Source organism: Cibotium barometz, chromosome 3, assembly GCF_041138505.1.
Source record: "Cibotium barometz isolate CiBa-2024 chromosome 3, ASM4113850v1, whole genome shotgun sequence".
Classification (NCBI taxonomy): Eukaryota; Viridiplantae; Streptophyta; class Polypodiopsida; order Cyatheales; family Cibotiaceae; genus Cibotium; species Cibotium barometz.
In genome coordinates, this window is record NC_141048.1 from 70,390,993 (window position 1) to 70,418,235 (window position 27,243).

Consider the following 27,243-nt stretch of genomic DNA (forward strand, 5'->3'; position numbering starts at 1 on the left):
TTTATTAACCAATGCTTTTTCTCCATGTGTTTTAAGTATGCTTTCTAGCTTTAACTTAACGAAAAATTAGGCCAAAGGTTTAACTTACCATCTGCAAAAGCCACAATCAATGGATGAATGCACAAACTGAACCATAATGTTAGTTTCACACTCAAACATGCATCTTAGGGATTTTCACAGGTGCAAAAAATCAAATAATGTCCACGTCTGCCTCCCACACAACATGCAAACACAGCATAAATCACATGCACAATTTAAAACATAATTTTCCATGTCGCCAAGCCTGGCACCCATTTTCCATGTGGGAAAATCTCAAGGGATCATGGCTGGTGATCCTGGTGGTATGGGGATACCATGGCTTGGGTGGGGACTCTTGGTCTAGCCTCAGGCTCCAGGATGCTCACAAGGTGGCTGGGTCATGAGCAAACCAGTCCCTCTTTCAGGACTATACTACACATCGTACTGGCTTAATTGTAACTTTCTCTTTGTTTTTCCTTTGGGAGTTTTTACACTGACACCCACACACCTGTGAGCAGACCATCATCCCCACACACAAATCTTTTTCTTTTCTTTGAGAATTTTTACACACCCACACACCTGTTGACAGGCTCTTCCCAACCGCCTAGCAATGTCGTTCCCATGCCTTAGAGAGCATACACCCACACACCTGTGAGCAGACCATCATCCCCACACACAAATCTTTTTCTTTTCTTTGAGAATTTTTACACACCCACACACCTGTTGACAGTTACACACCCACACACCTCTTGACAGGCTCTTCCCAACCGCCTTGCAATGTCGTTCCCATGCCTTAGAGAGCATAAATCAAACATACGACCTCGCCTAGATACTTTGACTCGCTAACCACTACGCTATGAGGAGACATCAATAAACCATGCAGATTAATACTAAACGGCCAGGTAAGCTGCCCACACCTTCAAAAGCTTGCGGATGATCGGTGTCTTCTTATAGTCCTTCTTACTTTGCTTTATCATGTTGTGCAGTATCTGCAGACCTGATCATAGAAGCTTCAAAATGTCAAACACATTGATCATTTTTTCAACCAAAAAGGGCTGTGCCAATACCAAATTTTATCACCAACAAGATGACTTTTAACAATCAATTTAGACAGGTTTTGACTATGGACAAATATGGTCACCCGTATGATCCCTTAAGTTTAAAAATGGGTCTAAGATTTCATAGTTCCTCACATAACTAGGTAAACTTTCATCATAACCACTAATTGTTGATGTTTCCACCCAAATACATGCAACAAGTGAGACCAGCTTAAGCGGTAAGGGAGCATGGCCTCTCTCTCTCTCTCTCTCTCTCTCTCTCTCTCTCTCACAGCTACACATAGCAGTTTGGAACTGCAATAGAGCACTTTGGACACATCCTGGGAGGATGGGGGAGGTCATGGAGGGACAGGACATCATACTACTTACAGAGACGCACCAGAGCCCAAAGAGGGGGCTACCCAAAGTAGAGGGCTATCAGTGGGAGTTTACATACAGGGGGACCACACACGGCAGAGCACATCAAGAGGATCTGGAGGTATAGCGGGACTCTTCAAGCGAGAGCTACAGGAGCGCCTACAGGTGGTAGCATGTCACGACCCTGTGTTTTTCTCTGGACAAGATGCAGGTGTGCACGGGGACATGGTTGACAGTGTGAATGGCATCAAGTGGGAGTGAAGATGGAAGCCCATGTGTGGATAACCCCATGTGTGAAAGGGGGCAAAGGAATTTTAACTTAAAAGGTTTTAAAAACCTTTAAAGTAATTTTTAATGCCATTTATGAAGAAAACGTGGCCCATAAGCTATTTTGGGGCAACGTGTGCTTTTTGGGAAAGAGGAGGGGCTGGCAGGTAGTAGGCGCCTATCTCTTGTGGACATGTGTGCTTTTTTTGGGAGAAGTGGACTGCGCTGGCTTCTCTCTCTCTCTTGCTCTTGCATACCGGCAGGCTAGAATGTGTGGCTACGCGGGTCTGCAGGGAAAGGCTGGCGGGCAGCGCAAGGGAGAGGGGTTTCTGAAAACAGGCAGGCTGCAGGGCTGCGCTTCAGCTTTCTCTTGTTTTTTGGAGAGAGTTGCAAGCAAGCAAAGCTGTTGTGTATGCAGGCGCAGCTGAATTCAGGCTCTGAACTGACTCTTGAAGAGGGAAGCTACTGGCTGGTGTGTTGCACAATAGGACAGAAACACAGATCCTTTTTCTTCTCTCTCTTTGGCTTTTTGGAGGATAAGCTGGCTGCTGTGCTGCAGAGTACACAGGCGCCTGCAGGTTCTTTCTTTTCTCTCTCCTTTGCTTTTGGCAAGAAGATGGTTGTCAGTTGGGAAGTGTGAGTTGTGAGAAGGGAACACAAGGCTGGACAGCAGGTTCTCTCACAAGTATTCTCCCTCTTCCGGCTGCAAGACAAGAGGACAAGACAATTCGGGGCTTTTCCTCGAGTCTTTTCTTCCTTGTGGAAACCGACATCAAGACTGTAAGTTTCTCTTTCTTTGTGAGCAAGTGGGACTACAGGTGATGTCTTTCGGAGTCTCTCTTTTCACTGGCTCAAGACTGTTCCAGAGTGGTTTTCTCTGGCCCTTTGTGAGAGGAAGGGTTTGGCAGTTCAGAGGGTGGAAACAGGACAGTTTATGGGCTGTTTTTGCTTGGCTGCAAATTCAGTTATGTACTTGGGTTTTTGGCTGCAAGTACAGGTCTTTTGGTTATGTTTCTTGGCATGGGAGTGATGCAAGCTCGCATGGCTGCGTGCTCATGGAGCAGATTGTTTTCCACCTGCTAGAAAGGAACAGAGGGACCTACAGTTTTGGGCATCTCTATGTTGCCAGATGTTTCATGAGGGAACAGGTAACTAGATGTATGCCGTTGTTGACGAGGAAGCATGTTTTTGGGTTTCTCCAGGAGATAGGTCACATGCAGGCAAAGGGTACAGGAATGGACACATGTTTGGTACAGCCTTGCTACTGGATAGACAGGGGACAGGAATCCATGACAGAGATGGATAGTACCCTTGGATGGTAGAGAGGGTTTGTACAGGTGTGTCAACTGTATGGTATGCTGTGCTGTGATACGAGTTCTCTTTTGAGAGACAGTTTGGGAGTTTGTGTTGTGATGCAGAAGCACTGGATGTGTCAGGGTGTGATGCTGTTCATAGTGTGAGAGGCTATGGATGGTTGTGGCAGCCTTGATCATGGGAGAAAGCTTCTGTATGCAGACTCAATGTGGGAGAGTCTTTCGATGTGAACAATGGCTGGATTTATTTGTGGATGCCGTGTGGACATGAAGCCAGATGCAGGTTCTTTGCAGGCTTCAGGAGTTCTACTGGGACGGCTGAATTACCAGCTTTATATTGTAATCAAAGCTCTTATAATCAATTAAAGAAATACCGCAAGGGGCGCCACTGCGTTTTGGGGCCAATCGGTGTCCGTGTACTATTTGCAGGAGCACTCTAGCTCCCCCTGTTTGTTTTCCTTTTCTAGGTCCTCAATGGTGTTGAAGTGTTTTATGTGCAAGTGTTTGTTCCACCGCCCTTTGGTTTCTGAAGGCCGGTTTCATAGCACGTGACCAGGAGGCTAGATACATGTGGATTAGATTGCAGCTCTCAGCAGGCAGGGTGTTATACATTGCTCTATGTTACTTCTCTCCTAGACGATCAAGATATGCCATGACAGCAGAGGAGGAGAGTAGAGGGGAGGAGGAGGACACAGGGCCATTGGGAGAGTCACCATATGCAGCCCTTTCAGATGAGATCATACACTACACCAACCTGGGGGAAGTCCTCCTTATGGGGGACTTCAATGCACGGACACAAAGCCGACACTGCGACAATTATGATTTCGAGCACCCCGAGGTGATGCACACACTAGAGGTGGAGGACACACGAGCTTGTAGGGTGTCAGAGGACATGGGGCCGGATAACACCAGATATGGTCATCACTTACTTGAGCTGGGAGCGCGACACGGGATGAGACAGTGGCAGGATTCAGGAGCACTAACATGCTTTTCACGATCGGGGGGGGGGGGTAGCTAAATGGACTACATCATGGGGTCCATGGAGACCACACAGGCAGTGACATCTTTCACCATCCCCCCTTGTCCTATTGGTGCGGATCACATGTACCTCTTACTGTCACCGGCGGGCTCCACACAAGCACCCACACAGCCCACACAGGCATCGCATACAACTTTCTACTTCACCCATGACTTGGCAGACATATATGAGCATCATGTATATGATGGGCTATTCCAGATAGATCCCTTGTCACCTCTAGACACACTCACCACCCAGCTGTCATCTCTACTACATACGGCAACCACCCGCATCAAACACACATTGCACACACAGATAGATATGGGAGCATGCCCCAGAATCGCTGGTATGATGATGAGTGCAGAGAGCTATATAGACACCTCCGTGCCCAGAGAGCACTGGGGACCATTACACAGAGGCAGGTGAGCCGACAGATGAGGACCCTCACACGCCATAAGAGGCGTGCATATGAGGAGGCACACTACTGGGATATATACCACCTACTCATAAGCAGAGATGCAGCCACTGCATGGCGCAAAATGAGAGAGCCTCGCCCTCGTACCCTGATTGAAGATCCACACACATGGCACACATATGCAAAGAGCCTCTACCATATCCCTCAGCAGCCGCCCATACCACAACCACAGGAGTCCCGCCCTACCACCTCTACTTTCTTTACCGCCTCGATGGTAGAGAGAGCTATCCGCCGGTTACAGCATGAGAGATCAGCTTACCACACAGGTATCCAGAGTGAGCATCTTATTTATGCAGGTGACACACTGGGACCCTTTGTTGCTCACCTCTTTAATAGGGCACTAGTGGAGGGCCTACCAGCTGAGTGGACTATGCACACCATCGTACCTCTCCACTAAAGCGGGAGACCTGCTAGACCCCACCAACTACAGGACTATCATGATTGGTCATACATTGGCCAAACTTTATGGCGCAATGCTGGAGGCAGAGTTGAGCTCATATGTAGAGGAGGGACTGCGAGCACCAGGGCAGGCTAGATTCCGACGAGCTTTCTCCACTATTGACCATATATTCACTCTGAGATGTCTGATTGACCAGGCTAGGGCATGGGAGAAGAGATTATACTGCTGCTTTGTGGATTTCCGCAAAACATTTGACACGGTGCCACGAGAGAGACTCTTCCAGCGCCTACAGTCATTGGGGATCCCATCAAAGATGGTTTGCGGCATCTATGCTTTATATGAGCAGGTCCTCGGGCGCATACGATGCCCCGGGGGGCTATCTGATGTTATTGCTAGCACCATAGGTGTGAAGCAAGGATGCCCACTCTCTCCTACACTATTTGGGCTATACATCGATGAGGTGGCTGACTTCATTGGTCACGTCGGTGGGGACGAGGTAGACATCTGAGGTGCCTCGGGAGAGATTTCAATGCCCAACTTGTACCAGTTGATATGCGCTCCTGATGCGCGGCAGAAAATCTGATCACCTCCGCAAATCTCTAGAAATTCCCCACATCTCCTACAAGGAAAGTTATTGTGTCGTCTACAAACTCTGAGTCACGCAACTCCTCCTGTGTGCGCAGCGGAAGAAGCAATCCCTGACGCTCGGTCTCCTGGGCTGAGAGAAAACTACTCATGGCCTAGGCGACGAATAGGAAGAGGTAAGGTGCTAGAGATAGCCCTGCCGAACCGAGCGGAAACGGGGGATCTCTCACCACGTGCTCCCTGAATGAGAACCTGACTGTGTGAGGCTAAGTAAAGTCCTCAAACTCCACGAATCCACTCCATGGGGAATTCCATCTGACTCATTGTGCCCTCCAAAAAGCTCCCAATCCACCCTATCATAAGCTTTCTCAAAGTATAAGAGCTGCACAATGAGGTCCTTTTGCCACATCCTGGCCGAAGCTATCGCCTCCCAAAAGGTAAAGATGTTGTCCAGAATGCTTCGATCCTGAACAAAGCCAGTCTAAGTGTCATGGATCAAGTCTAGGAGAAAAGGCTGAAGTCTCCTGCTAAGGACCTTAGCCGAGATCTTATAGGCTGTCTTGTCCCCTAAAAGAGTGATGCATCTCCACTGCCAGATCTCTAAATTTTCACCACTCTCCTTGGGAATCAAGTTGAATCAAGCCCTCTGAGAGCCTCTCTGGCATGGCACATGTGATCATAATCTCACTGAAGACTACTCACAGACCGCCCTTCCATGAGGTCCCAATGACAAAGAAAGAGAGAGACTGGAAGCCCATCCGCCCCCGGGCATTTGCCCTGCGAAGTGCCTATCAATGCCTCTGCCAACTCCTCAGCAGTGAATGGTGTCAATAAGGAGGACCGAAGATAGGGGGAACCACCTGTGGAGATAATGGGGCACCTGTGAGAAGAGATCGAAAAAAGTCCATGGCAATGGCTCGCACATGGGGGGGATCTGAAACAATAGCTCCATCCTAGCCACGCACCTACAAATGTCGTCTCTCCTCCTGTGGGGGCGGCTATCTCAAAGAAATCCCCTGTGGCTCTGTCGCTGGCCTGAGTCCAGAATGGAGCCCTGGCATGATACCTGTCCTCTCCTCGATGGATCTAATCTCCGTGCGGGCGGCAGCAGCTAACTCTCGATCCACTGGCTATCAGGGGATCTCTCTTAAAGCCTCTATAAAGAGGCTAGACTCCTCTCCTGCTCCCGGAATCCCTCCAACTACCTCCTGCAGGAAACTGCTAATCTCCCCTAGGCCCACATCCAATGTGCACGCAGCAGATAAAGTCCAATTGCGCCCAAATTTGCTCTATCCTGCTGCCATTCTCGGGGTTCTAAATGAGGCTGTCCGAAATCCTAGAGCTCGCATGCCTCCAAGGGTCCTCTAAGGACAGAATAACCGAGGCATGATCATAAAAAGAAGTGCCTACCAGGACACCAATCATCAACATAAAACCTATCTAGTTTAGAAAGGTTTGGGGCCCGTGCTCCTCCTATCTGATCTCGAGAAGCTAAGGCTCCCAGGCTACGCCAAAACTCTAGAAGATGCCAAGGGTCTTGTCCCTTGAGTACTAGAATCATCTCCTCCCAAGCCGAATACTCTGCTCCTGAGACGGTGGCCGTGCCACCTCCAAGTCTGTCCTCTACCGCCTCTATCATGTTGAAGTCACCGCCCAAGCCACAAAGTCAGCTGGGAGAGGGCATGCCGGACTGGGCTCCAAAAGTGGGCTCCACTTGCAGCGGCGTTTGAGCATAAACATTGAGGAAGCCAACGATCAATACGGTAATCCACTCTCCACGCCCCGGGACTATGACTCTTGAGCCTTTCCTGCTGGCAAAAGCTGCTCACTGACAGAAACACACACACCTCCCTACGTCCCTGAGGGGCCGAAGGATGGGGACCAGAAAGTACTCTTGCCTGGAAGAATCTTCCCGCATCAACGAATGCGCCCCTCTAAAAGGTGATGCTCCTGAAGGAATAGAATGTCGATGGGTCCCCCAACTCTCTGAAGCTCGCCACTGAGGATGCCTCGTCTCTGCAAGCACTAAGGCTCCCCTGTATGTCTATGAGATAATCCACATATCAATCTCCGTGTGATGCGGCGGTAGCAGAACTGTCCTCCACTCGAAGAGTCTTGGGGGGTTAGATAGGGAATAGTCACAATCCGTGCGGGGACGACAGCACGCCACGCCACCATGTGGGCACTGATCATGTACTCCATGTGTCGCCACTCTATCCGAGCGCGAGCGTATGCATACCCGGACTCCATGGATCACAATGGCGGTGTCTGTAAGAAGGGGGAAGAGGTACTGCGGCAGAAGTATGCATGAATACAAGAAGCAACACCTCCAGGCTGGAGGCACCATCTCCCCGTCTTGGTCTCAATGGGCTCAGCCTCCAAGCTCCATCCTGGCCAAAGGCCAAAAATGAGTGAGAATGTCAATGAAGCGAAGATCGTGGAGATGGTGGGAGAGCTCAACTACCTATCCCTGGATGGCGGCTGCCACCAACTCTGAGTCCCACTCCGTTCCTCTTGGCTACACTCAATGGGAAAGAGGAGATCTTCGCGCCATTATCTAGCGTAGAGGGCTTGGAGTGGTGAAAAACCACGCATACCCGAATGGGGGCTACTGTCTCCTCAACATATAAGTCCTTCCGCGCCCCGGCAAACATCTAAACAAACTATAATCCACGGGCAGCCCCAATATCCTGGGGGCCCCACCGAGAGAGCCCTCACTAGGGAGGCGACAATGGTCATCTCAATCGGCTCAGAAAAAGCGGTGAATCAACGGCGGGACAGAACTCGCAAGCTACCTCTTCTCTTTGGGGGGGGGGGGGGGGGGGGGTTGTGCTCTGGAGAGCGGAAGGGGGGGAGGGAGAGCTCGGATGAGAGGACGAGGCAGAGTGAACTACTGCAAGTAGAGTCGGTGTCGAGGATGGAGGAGGAGGGAGGCGAGGGCGGCAGCGTGGGAGGGCGGAGACACCGGATACAGGTGCTGCTGTGTGAGAGATCCATCGGAGAGGTAGGCTGCCCGCCGGGGCTCAGAGAGGTCAACTGGCCCTCACAAGGCACTGAGGGCCAGAAGAGGGGGGGGGGGGGGGATCGGCCGCCAAACCAGTGGGGCCGGAGGGGCCCGCTCCATGACTGGAGGGGGCACGTCACCAACGGAAGGTGCTGGGATATATGCTCAAAATGGTTCTCTGACAGAACCAATCCCTCTTGAGCTCTGCCAGTCTGGCGTGCACAGTAGCAACAACGGACGCAACCAACCGTTCGCTACTCGCCGGCAGCTAGGTCATATGTAGTCAAGACCTGATACTCCGCTGCCTGAAAACCTGCCTCTCTCTCTCTCTCTGCCCCCTAGTGAGGATCTGAACGAGGAAGGGGGGGGAGGAACACCGGAGGCGGTCCCCTGGACAGCAGGAGCGGACGCAACCAACCGTTCGCTACTCGCCGGCAACTAGGTCATATGTAGTCAAGACCTGATGCTCCGCTGCCTGAAAACCTGCCTCTCTCTCTCCTCTGCCCCCTAGTGAGGATCTGAACGGGGGGAGAAACCAGCGGAGGCGGTCTCCTGGACTGCCTCCAAGGGCAAGATCTAGGCTAAATGACCCATCTACCTGCAAATGAAGCATTGACATGAAAGGCCTGAATACTCCACGAGCTGCTGGATGGAGTCGCCTTGGAGGCTAGGAATAGATATACAGTGCGGCACATAATCCGGCGAGGCAACACAGACGCGGAGAGATGGAATCCGAGTTGCCCATGCGAGGGCCGAGGTAGAAGTGTAAGGGGGACTCCATCACTCTCCCGATGGCACCAGCAATCATCGGAAGAAGAGGAAGGTACTCCTTCCTAAGGCTTGGGAAATAAACTGTCACACTGGGAAGCCCGATATGCGAGCCAAAGGATCAAACGCAAGATCAAAGCCGTGCTGCCACCGCACAAAGAAGGCCTGCGCCGTACGCAATGCAAGGGGGCTCAGCTGCATGACTCCGTCTGACGTTGCCTCTCTCTCTACCCCCTGGTGAGGATCTGAATGGGCAGGGGGGAGGAACCATCGGAGGCGGTCTCCTGAACTGCCGTCGAGGGCAAGATCCGGCTAAATGGCCCATCTATCTGCAAATGAAGCATTGACATGAAAGGCCTGAATACTCCACGAGCTGCTAGATGGGGTCGCCCCAAAGGCTAGGAATAGATATACAATGCAGCACAAAATTTCGCAGGCAACACAGACGCGGAGAGATGGAATCCCAGCTGCCCGTGTAACTCGCGGCGCCGCCCGGGGACTAGGGCCTTTGACACACTTGTTGATACCATCAATGCATATTAAAACATTTAAACATGGCCACAGCCTTAACACATATCCATCATCACTTTGCTAAAACATAAAAGCAATAAAACATCCACAAATGCTGAAAATGGAGCTCGCACGTGTGACACCGCAAAGAGGCCGGGAATGCCCCCCCCCCCCCCCCCCCCCCCCCCCCCCCCCCCCCCCCCCCCCGGGCGGAGTATTTTATTACCCAAGGAGTAATATATCATGTACAAGCTTTGAGGGCCTTACTCTCCCCATGGAGATGCTAGATTATCCATAACACAGCCCAACACGAGGCAACTGAGCTGGAACATAGGCTGTAGAAATGCCGAGCCAACAACATAATCCATATACCTCCGTGTGGGTACTGATTCTTCCCCAAAAACCACGGGTCTTCATGCAATAGAGCTGGTACAGCAAGTACAACTCTCCATTCAACCGGTACAGCAGGTACAATGGCTGGTGCAGCAGGTACAATGGCTTGTACAGCCAATGCAGTGGCTGGTACAACAAGTACAGCAAGTACAAATCCTGGTACAACATGTACAATGACTAGTACAGCAGGTACAGTGGCTGGTATAGCAAGTACAGAAGCTGGTGCAGTCCGTACAATGGCTGGTACAGCAGGTACAAAGGCTGGCACAACAAGTACAATGGCTAGAAATCATAATAAATGATTAAATACCCTTGCCTTCAGTATTTCTTCGCAATGGAAGCCTCCAAAACAGACCCCAACAGCCGGTATTCTTCATGGGCAGCCTTCAAGAGAGAGAAAGAGAGTAACTATCATTAGGGAAGCCTTCAACGGTGGTAGAGGCTAGTGTGCAACAAGAGAGCCTCTATTAATGAAGAGAGAGGGCTCCAATTTATACATTTGGGCCTCCCATGAGCTAAAATGGCAAGAGAAGGCTACAATGACAAGTGGAGAGCCACACAATAGCTGAAGTGACAAGTGTGAGGCCACTTGTCTCACTTTGATCCACTTTCTAACAAGTGTCACGCCACTTGTCTCACTTTGGTCCACTTTCTTGCCACATGTCCCAATCTAAGAGATGGGTCCTTCCATAAACTTTATCTCTAAAAATATCCCAACTGGTAGACATTCTGTCATAGGCACTTTGCCAACTCTTGGTATTTGCTCAATTACAGATGTAATGACACGAACAGAATTTCCATCGGAGTCGGGCCAAAAATAGCAACTCTCCTAAATTTTAGGAGTGTGGTCCTTTGTATTCTAGGATAATCCCCCATTCCCAAAGCTTGTACTTTCCAAAATATTTAGACATCTTGGAGTCACCCAGACCCCTTTCATACTGGGAAATGTCCAAGCTGGTGACAACCCGTGTGAGGGCCGAGGTAGTAATGGGAGGGGGACTCCATCACTCTTCCGATGGCACCACCAATCACCGGAAGAAGAGGAAGGTACTCCTTCCTAAAGCCTGGGAAACAAACTGTCTCACTGGGAAGCCCGACGTGCCAGCCAAAGGATAGACGCAAGATCGAAGTCGTGCTGCCACCGCACAAAGAAGGCCTGCGCCGTACGCAATGCAAGGGGGCTCAACTGCATGACTCCGTTTGACGCCGTTGGCTAGTCGAACTCCACCTCATACCATCCACACCCCATAGGGTGAATATCCATGATCTTTGTAGGCTCACCAATGAGGCTCGCAAGTAAAAGAATCCGTCACCTATCCATGCGCAGGGCGGCTACCGACAATTTTGCAAACCAGGGTAGAGGCCCCTAATGTGGCAACAGTCATGGCAAAAATTTGAAGATCCGTTTACGGAAAAAAATGCAAGCAATGGCGGCTTCAGTCGGGGATGCTGAAGCGACTGCCATGGAGTCCTCTTGCGTGTGAAGACCAAAATAGGCCGAAACTCGCCGAAATGAGCGGAAAATCCCGAAGAAACAGAAAGCTCAACCTACACAAGACAGGAAAAAGGAGAGGAGGCTGAGAACTGACAAGAGGCAGCCGGGGGGAGGGGAGCTACGGCGCGGTGTTGGCAGGAGGCAGAGTAGGCAATAGATGCCTAGGGGAAAGGGGGAGGCGGGCAGGGCCTTTGCCTTTGACCATGCATCTAACCATTTCCATCAATGACGTGTTCTTTCTCTCAGCAACAACACTTTGCTGAGGAGAGTATGGCATCGTGCATTGATGCTTTATGCCCTTTTCTGCAAAAGCTTTGAAAGCAATAGACATGTATTCCCCCCCTCAATCTATACGGAGGGATTGCACTTTGCAACCTCTTTGATTCTTAGCATGCGCCACATAATGCTAAAAACATGCAAATACATCAGATTTTGCCTTCAGGGGATATACCCAAGCAAATCTGGAGCAATCATCGATAAAGGTTACAAAGTATACATGCTTCCCGATCGATGGTGTCCGCATAGGACCACACACATCGCTATGCACAAGCTGTAATTTCCGGACAACCCTTGTTGATCCATCTTTTGGGAAAGCATTTCTGTGCATTTTAGCCAATATGCACCCTTCACATACATGTTTTGATCATAGCTCTACACAAGGCATGCCTTGCACCATTTTATGATAGCATCAAACTGCCATAATTCCCATGCCCAAACTTGGCATGCCACAATTCTACCTCTTGCATGGCATGAGTTAGTGAAAACCAGCATCATGCTCTCCTATGAAACCTATCAAGCCGGTATAGCACATGGTACAATGTGCCAGATGTGACTAATACATAACCACTCTCACGTTCTCTGACAATGCACCTGTCGTCCTCAAAGTTCATTGTATATCCTCTTTTAGCACAAGAGGAGATTGACATTAAATTCTTCTTAATCCCAGGCACATACAATACATCTGGAAGACCTAAGTCTATGCCATCTGCTATTGTGAGAATCACCTCACCAACTCCCTTGACCGGATAAGAAGAATTGTTTGCACATGTTAATCGTTTGTCCTCAATGCTCACGGGAAACTATAAGCTTCTTTAAAAAATTCCTTTGTGAGGTTATGTGTTTAGAAGCACCTGTCAAAGTACCATGTGTCAAGCCTTTCATTGACATTGAGAGACATATGCTCTAAAGATGCATCATAACTACAAACAAGAAAAGTCCACTCATCCTGCACAAGATATACTGACGCATCATCTTTCCCTGCAGGTGATGAAGAAGAATCTACAGCCATGCCGCTTTCCTTTTTCTTTTCCTTTGCAAGCCGCTTTCTGCACTCATTTACATAGTGACCTGGCTTTTTGCAATAGGGACATTTGCCCTTTTTCTTGGGCTTGCGTGCAACATTCTTAGCCTTTTGTATAGGCTGTCCCAAATCAGCCCTTGGCTGAAAATTACTTTTGGCTTTTTCTTTGCCCTTGCCTTGGGCAACAAAAGCCCCATCACTGCCACGCATGACAGAAGAGTTGCTCTTCCGATTCTGCTCCTCCTGTAGCAACAAACCAACCAACTCTTCAAACAAGATTGGTTCCCGGTTTCCCCGCATAGACAGAGTAAGCAATGTGTGGAAATTCAAGTAAGTCTCTGGTACTGATGATAGTATACTCCTTTTTAGTAATGACCTCATCAATGTTAAGCAATGCTCTCGAAGATCTTAGATCTTCATAGGATGATCAGCCATGCTGTCCCCATCTTCCATGGACACATTTTCCAACTCCCATTTAAGAAAGGCAACTCTTGCCTCATTCTTAACCTGGTACACGGTCTCCAATACATCCCAAGCTCGTCATGAGGTCCTGCAAGACCTGATATGCGCTATAATTGATTGCTTTACTGACAAAGCAATCAAAGCCATCACTTGGGCATCACGAGTATCCCATCTCTTCTGCTCCTATGTGGGAGGAGTAGGTGCTACAACTTGCTAAGCACCACGGCCAAGTGTGTTAAGTGCTATGTTTGTAGGACGTACATCTTCACTTGATACATAACCCCATAAACCTTTGGTCACAAGAAGGTTTCGAACTACATGCATATAAAGTAATTACTGTCATCCAGTTTGTCCTCTTGGGACAAAACCCGAATATGTCAGTTGCATTCCCAGCCATAATGCTAAAGTCTCTCTGCTAAGAGATATGCAAACACTTGCAACCAAGTGTGATGTAAAAAACACCTCCAAGCAAAATCCCAACGCACCAGAGTGCTATGCCAGGCAATTACAAGTTCATGAGCAAACTTTTTGCCCCAAATACAAGGGTGCAGTAACTCTTTCGAGTGTCCCGGACGACACTTGCAATGCAAATCCCTGCATATTCCTTGCACAAATATCCAAACAAGGCTTGTAGAATGAAAAGCCCCAAATTTCTATGCACCAACAGACTCAGTTTTGTGCCAATTGCACATAAATCAGAAAAGCCCCAAAATTCTATGTACCATGTAGCTCCAATTGTGTAATCAAGCACGAATTTCAGAAAAGCCCTACATTTTACTAAATCTTGTTTCATCCCTCAGCCTTGAGGTTTCGAAAAATCAATATTTTTATTAATTATAAATATTTAAAAAACATATCAAAGCCACCTAAAAACATAGAATGATCATGAAAAAAAACGTTACGTTTTGAGGTTTTTAAGACAGGGAAGGATTTTCCCTTGCAACCGCTTGTTGGCAAGTTCCAAGGACATGTTTGGACCAAGAGGGCAACGTTTTGTGCACCGGGCTAGGCGCCCGTGGTCCGGAGAGGTATGGTCAGTTTGGACACATCTTTTATGGTCATGTTCATTTGGCCTCGTTGGTAGTTTGCCAACCAGTCCTAGAGACACCTTTATAAGGGAGGTCATTCTAAGCATGGTCCATACACAAGAATATGCAAAACCAAAATCCAGTGCAACGAAGGGCAAGCCGTGGGTTCATTACAAGGTAGTTCTCTAAGCGTGTTTTTTAATGGAACAAGAGAATCATCAATTGAGAGTATGTATGTAGCCAAGGGGAGTTGCACATGGACATGATTTTTCCTTGCAGCCGCCTGTTGGAAAGTTCCAGGGGCGTGTTTGGACCAAGAGAGCAACATCAAAAAAACTCAAAAACCTAAAAAACAAAACCTGAAATTTGGGCAAAACTGTCATACTACAGAGGGTTTCGAGGGTTTTCTGAAACTATTTCGAGGTTTCAACAGTTAGAAACGGGTTTTTTTGTGACTATGGCACTGGAGCTGAGAAGTCAATCCACATGTAATATCAAAGTACAACAATAATAAAAAGGTAGGTGTCATTTCACACCATGTGTGCTAGGGGGGGAAACCCAAAGGGAAAAAGTGCCCCTAGTTATGCCCTGTTCACATGTGGCACTACAACCATGTACTATATGCCAATAGATTTCTCATGTGTGCCAGTCTAACCCTAACCCTCTATGGTTCTATGTCAAATAATCCTTGGTTAGCTCTATGGAAACCTTACATTGATATCAGAGCCGTATCTCACAAGGATATAAGCCATGAATGTGGGGATTGATGAGTTGACATGGGAAGTGCACGAGACAATGCCTTTACTGGATGTGTGGCGCAAGTAAGCCATAGTTTCTCCCCATGGAAGTGTGGGAGAAGCAAGGAAAGGAGAGCTCTTAGGCATAGATGTGAAAAGAGCAGGGGAAAGAGAGTATCTTGTATACACACTAAGTACACCCTTGTTGCGTGGAAGCCTTGGTTGCCTATGGCATCTTCTTGCTCGACCTAAATTTGCGATGGCAAACAGGCAGGCAAGAGGAGTGTGTGAGTATCTATATTCTAAAGCAAAAGTTAAGAAAGGCTTTCAATTATGGATGGGTGAGTACTTGTTTGGTTCTACTATTCCAGTGGTTGGGTGGTGGCTAACCCATGGGCCAGATGGGGTTAGGCTGGAATCAGTAGAGTTTTAATAATAAAATTGATTAATAGGATTACGCTTAGAACTCGAGTAATTAATTATTATTATTTTTTTGAAAAACGATCCTTCTATTAGTTAATGAGAAAACGCCATAAGGCTACAAAGCTCACCTCACAAGGAGGGATAATAAACACAGTGAACACCTGAGCTCCACCCCCGTGGCTGGCCGCTCTCTGGGGGGGGGGGGCTACCTAGTAGTACATGCGGGAGGTGAGAAGAGCCAAACTGGAGGCCTGTAGTACCAAGTGACATCCTCGCCCCTCGCGATGAGGAAAGGGCCAGGCTGCCAAGTGCGGAGGAACGCCTTGCGGCGACCTCTCATGCGATCCGAGTCGCCCTGAAGTTTCCCCCAGTGTCCTCTCAAGGTGTGAATGATGTCCACCCAGAGGGCCTGTATGACCTCCGCCGGTGGAGTCGCCTCTGGCGGTCTATGGCCTCCCTACATCGGGCTCTCCATATGTGCCAAGCCGTCATGCTGCTGATCGTCTCCCATCTGTGCCCGTCCCCCTCCTGGGAGACTGCCGAAGAGAAGTCTGGCGTCGGAACCACCGCCATCGCCCTGTCAGAGACCTGGATGGTCACACTGCCAGGGACGTCCTCGTATCCAAGGGCCGGGCCGCTGTCCGTGGCCCAAGCCACCGCACCCCACGTCACCATCATCTCACTTGGCGAGCCTGCAAAAACCATCCTGAGAGCGCGCTGCCAGACCTGCTGTGCCTGTGGGCAATCCCATAAGCAGTGCCGCTGCGACTCCTGTGCATGGCCGCACCAAGGGCACAACGCTGGGTGTCTGCCAAAAGCTAGCCAAGCCCCCACAACCAGTCCTCTATGCACTGTAAGCCAGAGAAAAAGCGTCACCTTCCGGGGCCGGAAGCTGGCCCAAAGGCGCTGCCAGAAGTCCCTAAGGAAGGCAGGGGAGAGCCCCTGTCTCCGCCAATGCTCGGCCGCGCCGCCGGGGTGCCCGCTATCCTGTGCCTCTGGATCCGCCGCCCCAGCCTCGCTGTGTACTGAAAAAAGGGGATGCCTGGGCTGGTAGGGGCCAAGTAGGGATCTCGCCAAAGCCACTCACCTAGATCCCACTGAAGGCGAATAAGAGGCCTGCTGTCCCAAGCCCATAATCTCCAAGAAAAGTCCTCCCCTATCGAGGTCGGTGAGGGGTCTACATGCCACTGTCTCTGATGAAAGCCGACCACCCACACCCTCTGAAAAATACAACCCTGGAGCTCATCCAAATCTAGTCGGGTCCTCTGAAGCTGGCCTCCCTCTCCCACCTCGAAAGTGAGTGGGGCGACTCTCTCTGCTGAGCCGCAGACCGCTAGAAGGATCTCATGCCGAGTAAAGACGCCCATCCACTGTGGAGGTGGAGGGTCCTGTACTGGAGTCCGCCACTCCCGGGGGATGGCCGCCTCAATGTCCTGCCTCATCAACTCTCTGCCCCTCATCCCGCAGAGTCTCCTCTCCTAAGCCTCTAGAGGCAGCTGCTGAAAACATATCCAGTCGTCTAGGGACTGGGCTGGGCCGGAGCTCAACGGGCCCCACGACACGTGAGATCGCGATCCAACCATATGACCACTGGGAAGTCGGATCAAGGGGTTCCAGATCAATGGCTGCCTCAGGCGCTCCTCATCGGTGCCCGGGGGAGTCTGGAAGAGTGACGGCCTCAGATGCTCCCAGGCCCTCAGAAGGCTAGCTGCAAAACGCTCCTCGAAGCCAAGGCCCACTCCTCTGGATCGCTGCTCTGTAAAGATCCACCTGATGCTGGGGGTCCAGGGGCCGCTAAGAGAAGGAGTGCGGCTGAGAATCCCGGAAACAAGAAACTCCTTCCACGGCTCAGCGCCTAGTAGGAGCCACGAACCACCAACTTGCCAAGCAAAGCTCGGCTTTGGCAAATAGGATCAACTATGCCCAGGCCGCCTCTCTCCCTCGGCTGAGTGATCACAGCCCATGCCACCTTGGCCCTGGCGGGCCGCCCGTCGCCACCGAACCAAAGAAAGTTCCTGATGAGCCTCTGCACCTGGCCAATGCACGCCCGAGAGAAGGCCCAGCAAAAAGTGATGTACCACATGGTAGCAAGCAGAACCTGGTTGGCCACAACCACTCGGCCAGCCAGAGATAAACGAGCGGTACTCCAATACAGAAGCTTCTTCCGAATGCTCAGAAGAAGGGGGGCTATCTGCTGCTCCGGAGATATGTCAATGCCTACATAGCATCCCAAATAGCGCACTGTAGTGCCGGGGGCAGCCACTGAAACCCATCAACTGGCCTCCAAGTCAGGGGGGGCACAGAACTGACCCACAACCCACACGACTTTGTGCCAGTTGATCAAAGCGCCCGAAGCTCTGCAAAACCTGTCCATGGCTGAGGCGAAGCGGCGGAGGTTCTCCTCCCCTCCCTGAAGATAGACAGCAGTGTCATCCGCAAACTCCGAGTCTAGGAGCTCCTCCGAGGTGCGGATGGGGAGCTGGAGGCCCCGCAAACCTGTATCCTGTGCCGTCAAGAAAGTGCTCATGGCCTCTGCCACAAAAAGAAAAAGAAAGGGCGCCAAGGGGCACCCCTGCCGCACCGAGCGCGAGAGCTGGAACCTCTCTCCGCGCACGTCCTATATCAGCACCTGGCTATGGGCCGATGTGTAGAGTGCAGAGACCCCACGGATCCACTGAGGGGGGAAGCCCATCCTCTCCATAGTGCCTTCCAAGAAGGCCCAGTCCACCCGACATATGCCTTCTCGAAGTCAAGAAGGAGCACTGCCAGATCCTCCTGCCGAAATCTAGCCAAAGCCGTAGCCTCCCAGAAAGAGAAGATGTTATCCAGGATGCTCCTATCCTGGATGAAGCCTGTCTGCGTGGAGTGGATGATGTCCGGAAGGTGAGGCTGAAGCCGCCTGCTGATCGCCTTAGCTAGGACCTTGTAGGCCGTGCCTAGCAAGGTGATCGGTCTCCACTGTCTAATCTCCAGTCTGTCTCCTCCCTCTTTGGGGATCAAGTGAATCAACCCCTCTGCCATGCTGTCCGGCATGTCTCCCGACTCCATGATCTCCTGGAATGCCAATCTGAAACCCCTATGCAAGAGACCCTAGTACCTCTGGAAGAAAGCCACTGAGAGACCGTCCTCACTAGGGCATTTGCCCTGAGGAAGTGCCTGAAGAGCCTCCTCCAGTTCCGTATCCAAGAAGGGTGAGAGAAGGGAGTGCTGCAAATGGGCCGGCACAACCGGTCTCGTGAAGCTCCAGACTGCCTCCCGAGCCTCTCTCACCCTGTCATCTGCTGGCTCAGCAGAGAGCAGATCCCTGTAAAAATTTGTGGCGATCACCCGAACCCTGGGGGGATCCACCACCACCTGGCCATCAACCTGCCGAAGACGCCTGAGACCCTCTCGTCTGAAGCGAGGCCCTGTCGCCTCAAAGAAGTCTCGAGTCACTCTGTCTCCAGCCTGTGTCCAAAAAGAAGCCCGAGCATGGAATCGGAACTCCACCCTCCTCTCCTCGATGGATCTGATCTCTGTGCGAGCTGACTCCATCTGCTCTGAAATCCAAGGGCTCGTAGGCTCCCTCTCCTGAAGTCTCTGAAGGGAAGCTAGACTCCTCCGCAGGCTCCTCTCCTGCTCTCTGAAAGCCTCCAGACGGTCCAAGGCAGCCTGTCTGAGCATCCTACTGATCTCCTGCAAACCCCTGGCAAGATCGCTGGCTGCCGATCCTCTCCTGAACTGAAGCTCCTGCCAGACCTGCTCAACTCTGGTCGCAATCTCGGGCTCCTCTATGAGACAATCTGGAATCCTGTCAATGCGGGAAAGGTTAACTCCTGTGGCCCGTCTATCCGAGCACGAGAAAGATAAACTCCCCTGCAACCTGCCAAACTCCGAGAGAGTCCACGGATCCTGGCCTCTCACCTGCAGCACTAGTTCCTCCCAGGCAGCGAGCTCCGGCCCATGAATGGTCTCCTGGCTGCCCCCCATCCTGTCCTCTGCATCCTCCAGCATGTTGCAATCCCCCCCTAGGCACCAATGGTCTGCCATGGGGAGGGACTGCCTAATGGTGCTCCAGAACTCGGCTCTCCCGGTCGCCCCATTAGGGGCGTAGAAGTTGAGGAAGCCAATGCGGTCTTCCCCAACCCGAAGGATGATCCACTGCGCTCGACCCTGGACCAGAGTGCCAGAATCCACAACCTCGGATAGAAGCTGCTCGCTGACTGAGATGCATACTCCACCCTGGTTCCCCTGGGAGCCATATGCCGGTGACCAAAAAGTGTGACTCCTGCCTGGCAAGATCTTCCCGCAGGTGCGGGTACGCCCGGCAAAAAGGTGGTGTTCCTGAATGAAAAGGATATCTATGGGTCCTCCAACGAGAGCCCTCTGGATCTCCTGGCGAAGTCTGCCCCGACCAATGTAGCAGCGATGTCCACCAAGACCCTGGATGTTCCATGAGAGGATCCTCATGGATGAGCTATGGCAAGTGAAGCAGCCGCCACTGGCTCACCCCTCTCAACCGGCCCAGATGATCTGCCCTCCACTCTGTGAGTCTTGGGCGCCGGCTTGGAGGGAGAATAATCACTGTCTGTCCGGGTGCGGAGTCTCTCCAAAAAGAGGGTGACCTGTCTCTGTGTCCAGCCCCACTCCGCCTTCGCCCTGTCCAGGGCATAGGCGTGAGACCAATCCTCTGCATATATGTATCTAAAGGTACGCTGCACCCTCGGGGCGGCATGGAGGAGAATCAGTAGCACCGCCTCAACTGAGGTGTGGACCGGATCCGCCCGCCAATCTCCTATACCAAACAAGCTCATGCGGGCTGAGTGTAATCGGGTCTGCAATAGGTCCGTGAGCCCCAAGTCACTGAAGTGGTGAGAAAACTCCAGTATCTGATCACGCAAAACTTCCTCTACAGAGTTGCAATCCCATGCTGTGTCTGGGGCAACACTGAGAGGAAAGGAGAAGGCCACCATGCTGCTCACCACTGAAGGAGAACGAGAGGGATGGCACACTACACTGAGAGGAAAGGAGAAGGCCACCATGCTGCTCACCACTGAAGGAGAACGAGAGGGATGGCACACCACGCAAACTCGCAAGGGCGCGACCAGTGTCTCGAACGGGCCAGCATCCAGCTGGAGACACCTGAAAAAAACCGTAATCCACTGGGAGCCCCATCACTCGCGGGGGCCCCCCAGGGGAGGCTGGAGAGAACTCTGTGGCGGGCAAAGCTAGGATCGCCATCTCCACCGGCCCGGAGTGGCGGTGGAACAGCCGCTGGACTGAACTCTGGCCTACCCAACTGCGCTGCCACGGGGCAGTGGGTGGTCTGGCGGAGTATCCTGGAGAGGCCGAGGGAGGGATGGTGGCTCGCGGAGAGGAGGAGGGAGAGCGAGGAGAGGATGGAGAGGCATTTGCCAGAGGATAGGTGTCAAGGGGGGCCGCCGGGGGAGGCGGGAGGGGGGGGGGCTGGGGGGGGGAGAGGGGGGGGTTGGAAGGAGTGCTCTCCGAGTGAGGGGAAGAGGAGCCAGGGGTCGCAGAGTGCGGCCCGGGATCCTCAGGAATCTGCTCCATGGAGGGGGCGGGGCCCCCCGCGGGGGGAGGCGGGAGCGGGGTCTCCACGTGGGGGGCTCCACCGGCGGCCTCAACGGGCACTGAGTCTGAATCCTCGTCCATCGGGGTGGGACCTGCTGGCCGCCTATCCCTGACTGGAGCATAAGTGCGGGTAGGTGCCTGGACGCCAGCCGGAGTCGCCTGTCCGCCAGCCTGTGCTGCCTACTGGCGTCTGCGACGGTCCCTGCGGGCCGGGCGTTTCCGCCGGCGAACCTCCTGCCATCCGCCAGCCTCCTGGGTCTGCGCGGCATCCTCCGCCGCCGGGGCCTGCTCGTTAGATGATGACGCCTGCTGAGACGAGCCAGGGATGTCCGGTCTCTGAGGTGGATGGCCACCCCTCGCGCTTCCTGAAGGGGGTCCAGAGGCGGCAGAACGTGAAGGATAAACCCCCTTGCGGGGACAGGCGCGTGCGAGGTGGCCCATCTCCCGACAGATGTAGCACTAGCCGGGGAGACCCGAATACTCCACGCGTTGTATCAGATGTCCTCCAGAAAGACAAGGGAGGAGGATCGTCTTCGGGAGGGACTCCGGTGACGGAACCACAACACGAATGGCCGGGAGTCCTGCTGCCCGAGCTATCACTGAAACCGCTGTCTGAGGCATCTCCACCACCTATCCGAACGCCTTGCCAATGGATAACAAGAGGGGCAAGTACTCCCTGCGGAGTCCAAGAAAGCAGATAGTGATGGGGAAACCTGTCACGCCTGCTAGCGGGTCAGAAGCAGGATCGAAACCGTGAGTCCATCGCGCCAGGAACGCCCGGGATGAGCGGAGGGCAATGGGGCTCCGAGCCAGCACCATCTGAGCTGCCTGGGGGGACTCGAAATCCACCTGGTAGTAGCCACGTCCCAAAAAATCGACGCTGACAATCTTGGCAGGCACGCCAAAGAGACTGCCTTGCAGAAGGTCGCGAAGCTCTCTCCGCATCGGACGGCTACCCACTATCTTGCAGACCAAGGAGGAGGCCTCAAGAGCGGATACTGTGGAAACAAACAACTGATGATCTGCAGCTGTGAACTCCAGACGGAGACCGGAATCGGCAAGGGTAGTCGGAGCGGCTTCCATGGAGTCCCTAAGAGGGAAAAGGCCAGAAACCGGGGTCACCAACGGGAGGGACACAGCCCTACGAGGAAACGCAGAGGCGGAAGGTTAGAGGATAGCGGGGGCGGAGCGTGGGTGGGGGGGGGGGGGGGGGGAGCTGAGGCGGGGGAGCTAGTGGTGGGCGGAGGGGCGAGACGGAAGGGGAGGTGAGGGAGAAGGCGGGGAGGAAGAGCCGCGCAGCGGAGGAGAAGGCGGGGGGGTAGAGATGGCGGGGGGAGAGGAGCGAGGTGGAGGAGAAGGCGGGGGGGTAGAGATGGCGGAGGAGAAGGCAGGGGAAGAGAAGTGAGGAAGGAGGCGGGGGGGAGAAGCGAGGAAGGAGACGGGGGGGGGGGGGGGGGGGAGAGACATGGCGGGGGAGGAAACGAGGAAGGAGGCGGAGGAGGAGAAGGCGGGGGGGGGGGGGGGGGGGGAGAGATGGCGGGGGAGGAGGCGAGGAAGGAGGCGGGGAGAGAGGCGGAGGAGAAGGCGGGGGACAGGCGGGGGGGAGAGGGGGCGCGCGACGGCGAGAAGCAGCGGGAGGGGGGATGAGGCGGAGCTCGCAGGAGCAGATCTCGCAGTTCACTCTGTCAGTATGTTCCTTGCTTGATTTCTCGAGTAATTAATTAAAAGCCTGAAGACTTCTCAAATGAATAGATCAACGGCTGTGCCTAATTCAATTAGGAAAAAAGCGTTGATTCCTTCAAGTTAAGTCTGTTATAGTTTCCCTTCTATCTGGTTTATTCAGATGAAGGTTAGTTCAGTCTTGACTTCGTTAGAAAAATTCGTTAAGAAATTCAAAAAGGTGGAATCATCCCCGCTTTCCGGGCATGGAAAATTTTCCCGGTTTCGATTTTCAAAATGACCACCAGCTTAGTCTCGTGCCCGGACATTCGAGGGCGAGGCCCCGAGTGAGAAACCCTGCCCCGCGCAAGAGGAAGCTACTTCCGCTGCTACCATCCGAGAATCCGGTGCACAGAGGGGACAGTGGGATCTCACATGATCATTACGGGGGACCATGATGTAGAGATCTTTTATGTAAAGATCTTGCTTAGACAGAAGTTTGAGATGAAGGATCTGGGGGAGCTCAGATATTTCTTGGGCATTGAGGTGATTAGGTCACCACATGGTATTGGATTACTGCAGAGACAATATGGCTTGGACATGTTGTCCAAGTATGGTATGACAGGCTGTAAGCCTATCTCAGTGCCATTGGATCAGAATGGCAAGTTGAGTGCAGACTCAGGAGAGATTTTGGAGGATCCTACTATGTATAGGCACATAGTAGGAAGCTTGATCTACATGACGATCACCATGCCAGATTTGAGCTATGCTGTTGGGTTGGTGAGTCAGTTTATGCAGGTTCCTCAGAAGCCGCATTTGGATGCATTGAGACGCATACTGAGGTATGTGAGGTCTACTTTGCATTGTGGACTATTTTATGAAACTGGGACAGAGATATGTGTACATGGGTACACAGATGCTGATTGGGCTGGTAGTATCTCAGATAGAAGATCTACTAGTGGCTTCATGTTTTCCTTGGGGAGTGCTGCTGTGACTTGGAGCAACAAGAAGCAGCCTACGGTTGCTCTATCCAGTACAGAGGCCGAGTACAGAGGTGCTGCTATGGCAGCATGTGAGGTAGCTTGGTTGAGAAAGCTACTTGTAAATTTGGGTCTATCAGTGGATAGACAAGTTGTCATTTTCCGTGACAACATTAGCAGTATACAGTTGGCCAGGAACCGAGTTTTTCATGCTCGCACGAAGCATATAGAGATCCACTACCATTTTGTCAGAGAGGAGGTTTTAGCAGGAGACGTTGACCTTGTTTATGTCAGCACACAAGATCAGGTCGCTGACATCTTCACCAAAGCATTGGGTACAGAGAAGCTCCGCAGATTCAAGGCTTCACTTGGTGTTCATGAATGCCGGGCATGTATGAGGGCTGAGGTGCACACAGGTGAATGGGCATTCAAGCATGGATATAGGGCTGCTTTGCGCACAACTAAGGGGGCTGATATCAACCCCGTGTGCAGATGAAAAGCGCACAGCAGAGGGGGGCTAAAAGCACGCCTAGGTGGGTGTGCAAAAGACGCAGCCAGATCAGCCACACATCAGCCTGTATGGCAGGCGGCAGATGGGAGAAATAGGCCCTGTATAGCAGCCAGCCATGGGGATGTAGAAGGCCGGCAAGGAGAACCTTGTGGGGAAAGTGCTGACCCCGTCCTCAATACCGATGTATATTGTTGGAGTATTTTATTTTGTACAAATTCCACGGGCTTTCAAGCTAGATTTTCCATGAACAAGCTGTATAAAAACATGTAACCAAACAGAAATTGTCAGTGTAGAATCTCCATTGTAGATGAAGAGTTGCGAGAACGCATTCTAGGACCACGCAGACCACGCACAACACTAGCACTTCTATACTAGAGCCTAGCTCTCTCAACCATAGTTGTCTCCGTACAACGAACGATGGCCTATCGTATGGAATATGGAAGGTACGATACCGTATGGACTCCTACAAATTTTTTTGGGAAAAAAAACAAATTTTTTAAAAAATTTAACTTTTTTTTGGGAGTAATGGTCTTGTTTTTGCTTGTCTATGGCTGTTTGAGCTTCCTCTATACTATGATGCTTCCCTCCTTTTTAAAATACTCCATATCTCGAAATTGGAAATACCTAAGTTTATAAGTAATTTTTTAAAACACCGTATTTTTTTGTATGATGAGAAAAATTTTTATATCATACTGTATTTTCCCATACGGTATCGTACGAATCGTACGGTATCGTACCTGACAACTACGCTCTCAACCACGGTTTGACCGGAAGCTAGTTCTCCATAGTTCTAGCACCGGAGGTCACTCTCGGGCACAAACAAGTAGTGCGGCAGATGAGATGTCAAATTTGGGAAGTGTCAGCAAAAGCTACACACCACAGGCACCAAAATCAGTAACCAGCAGCGTCAAGGGGCTGGACAGCAGATGCGCATCTCCCTGTAGATCACTGTACTGCTGTACAGCTGCCGCATAGCGTACAGCCAGAGGCCAGATAGTCGACAGAACAAGAGGGGTGGTGACCAGCAGCAGTAGGACGTTTTGGTGATGGCGAATATATTGGCAACATCACAATGTAGTGAAAGGAAACAGGGTGTTGGCAACGGAACCTTCTGCACTACGATTGCCTGCAAAATGATAGTCGGCTAGCTTTCTGCTGGATATCTGAGAGTCAAGTGTTCAACACCCTCTTATTAAGAGAACATAAGATAGGGCCTTGGTGCCTATATAAATCATTGTACATGGTGGAAGTACTATCATAACACGATCATTGTTGTGCTGTGCAATCTCTCTTTTGTTGGCTATCACATCTCTCTCTCTCTCTCTCTCTCTCTCTCTCTCTCACTTGGATGATCCCATCATTCTTCAGGAGAAGGATCCACACGAGACAGGATTGCAGAGGACTTCTCGGGATTGTGGAGTAGTCACATCTTTTGGCAGACACTTCATTGATTTAAGGGCAGCTCACAGATTTGTTATTTATAACGATATTTATAACGGGATTGCCATGATGGCCCTCATCTGGCGAGTACCTATTTTCCATTCAGAGGAGGCTCCAGCACAGTGGACTACTTGATGGGATCTCCGGCTTTGATACCACTCATTCCGGATTTCCACATACCCCTTCCCCCCATCAGAGCCAATCAAAATTGATCAAATTTCTTTTAGGTTCTTCTAATTGGTGGTACAAGCTATGTTTAAAGGCAAACCATCAAGTAAACATCATCAGTTTCAGGCCTCCTTCTCTGATAACGGGATTAACCCTAATTACCTTGAGTTTTTCGGAATTATCAAGTTCTAAATCATTAATTTGTGACTTGATATTCCCATATATATCCTTATTTTGGAAGACCCTTTTCATTTGATGCTTCAATCGCTTCGTCCAAACCACACAACATTTCTGCCTATGCTTTTAAGGGGATCATTGCATACAATCACAGGCATTGCCTCAAATTAAGGCAAAGTTGGCCTAATTCCAGCTTCTACCCCATCAAGAATTTGGGGCTTTTCTCAAATGTTGAGAAAATCATCAAATTGCAGACCCCGCATACATACCCACACTACATAGTTCGGGCCGTTGGAGCTCCCCACAAAGATACAGTCTTCTTGAGAGTCACAGCAGATGGATTCATCCAGACGCCAGGATACCTACCCAGACATATGTCACATGCCATTACGATCGCGATTGGGCAGGTACGGGGTTCATCTCACCCACTCAGGGTGGAGACAGGGACAGGAGAGGGCAATGCTGGGAGGACAGGATCTATAGACTCTGCTCTACAGAGGTTCAGACGGAGAAGCATTACACCTGTAGGTGACCGGTAGATTATGTGATCCAAGGAAGATTCTACTGCCATTCCAAGAGGGATTTCGTCCATTGCCCACGATCATTGATTTCTTGGACAGAAAAGCCTAAGACTTTACTTGATGGAGCTCAGCAGACACATGGACTCCCTCCTCAGAGAGAGGACAGCCCAGCCCAAGGACACCTCCCAGCTGACCATTACTAGCTTCTTTGAGGCACAGGATGGCAGGCCACAGCACCATCCAACAACCTAGAGAGGCACCCGAGCCTGCCGATCCATCAAGAGGACCAAATGCCACCTTGCCCTACCTCAACCCCCTGGAGTCACCTTGGCCTGTGCTCACCAGCTACAGCGCACTCAACATCCACAGCGGCCTGGTCCACAGCAGCCATCCACACGACAGCTCCAGAACGGGGAGATTCTCCAACGCCATAGAGACACCTTCCCAGTAGCAGGAGACATTGGGAGTCTCTCTACAGTCGTCCACTCCCCTATGCTGGACATCCTAGATGGATGAAGAACACCACACCCACATGAGCTCTTTAGTATTGTATTGATATGGAGATATATACCTTTCTCATGCTTCACATGGTACCCACTATGATG

General features: G+C 51.4%; 1 protein-coding gene across 1 annotated transcript in view; it reads right to left on the reverse strand.

Annotated features, from left to right (window-relative positions):
* LOC147640487 (uncharacterized) overlaps nt 1–27,243 on the reverse strand; it is an 88,156-nt gene that overhangs the window by 16,529 nt on the left and 44,384 nt on the right. The window contains exon 16 of the mRNA XM_086781262.1: nt 936–1,015. Coding sequence (XP_086637388.1) covers nt 936–1,015 — 80 coding nt within the window. The remainder of the gene's footprint in view (nt 1–935; nt 1,016–27,243) is intronic.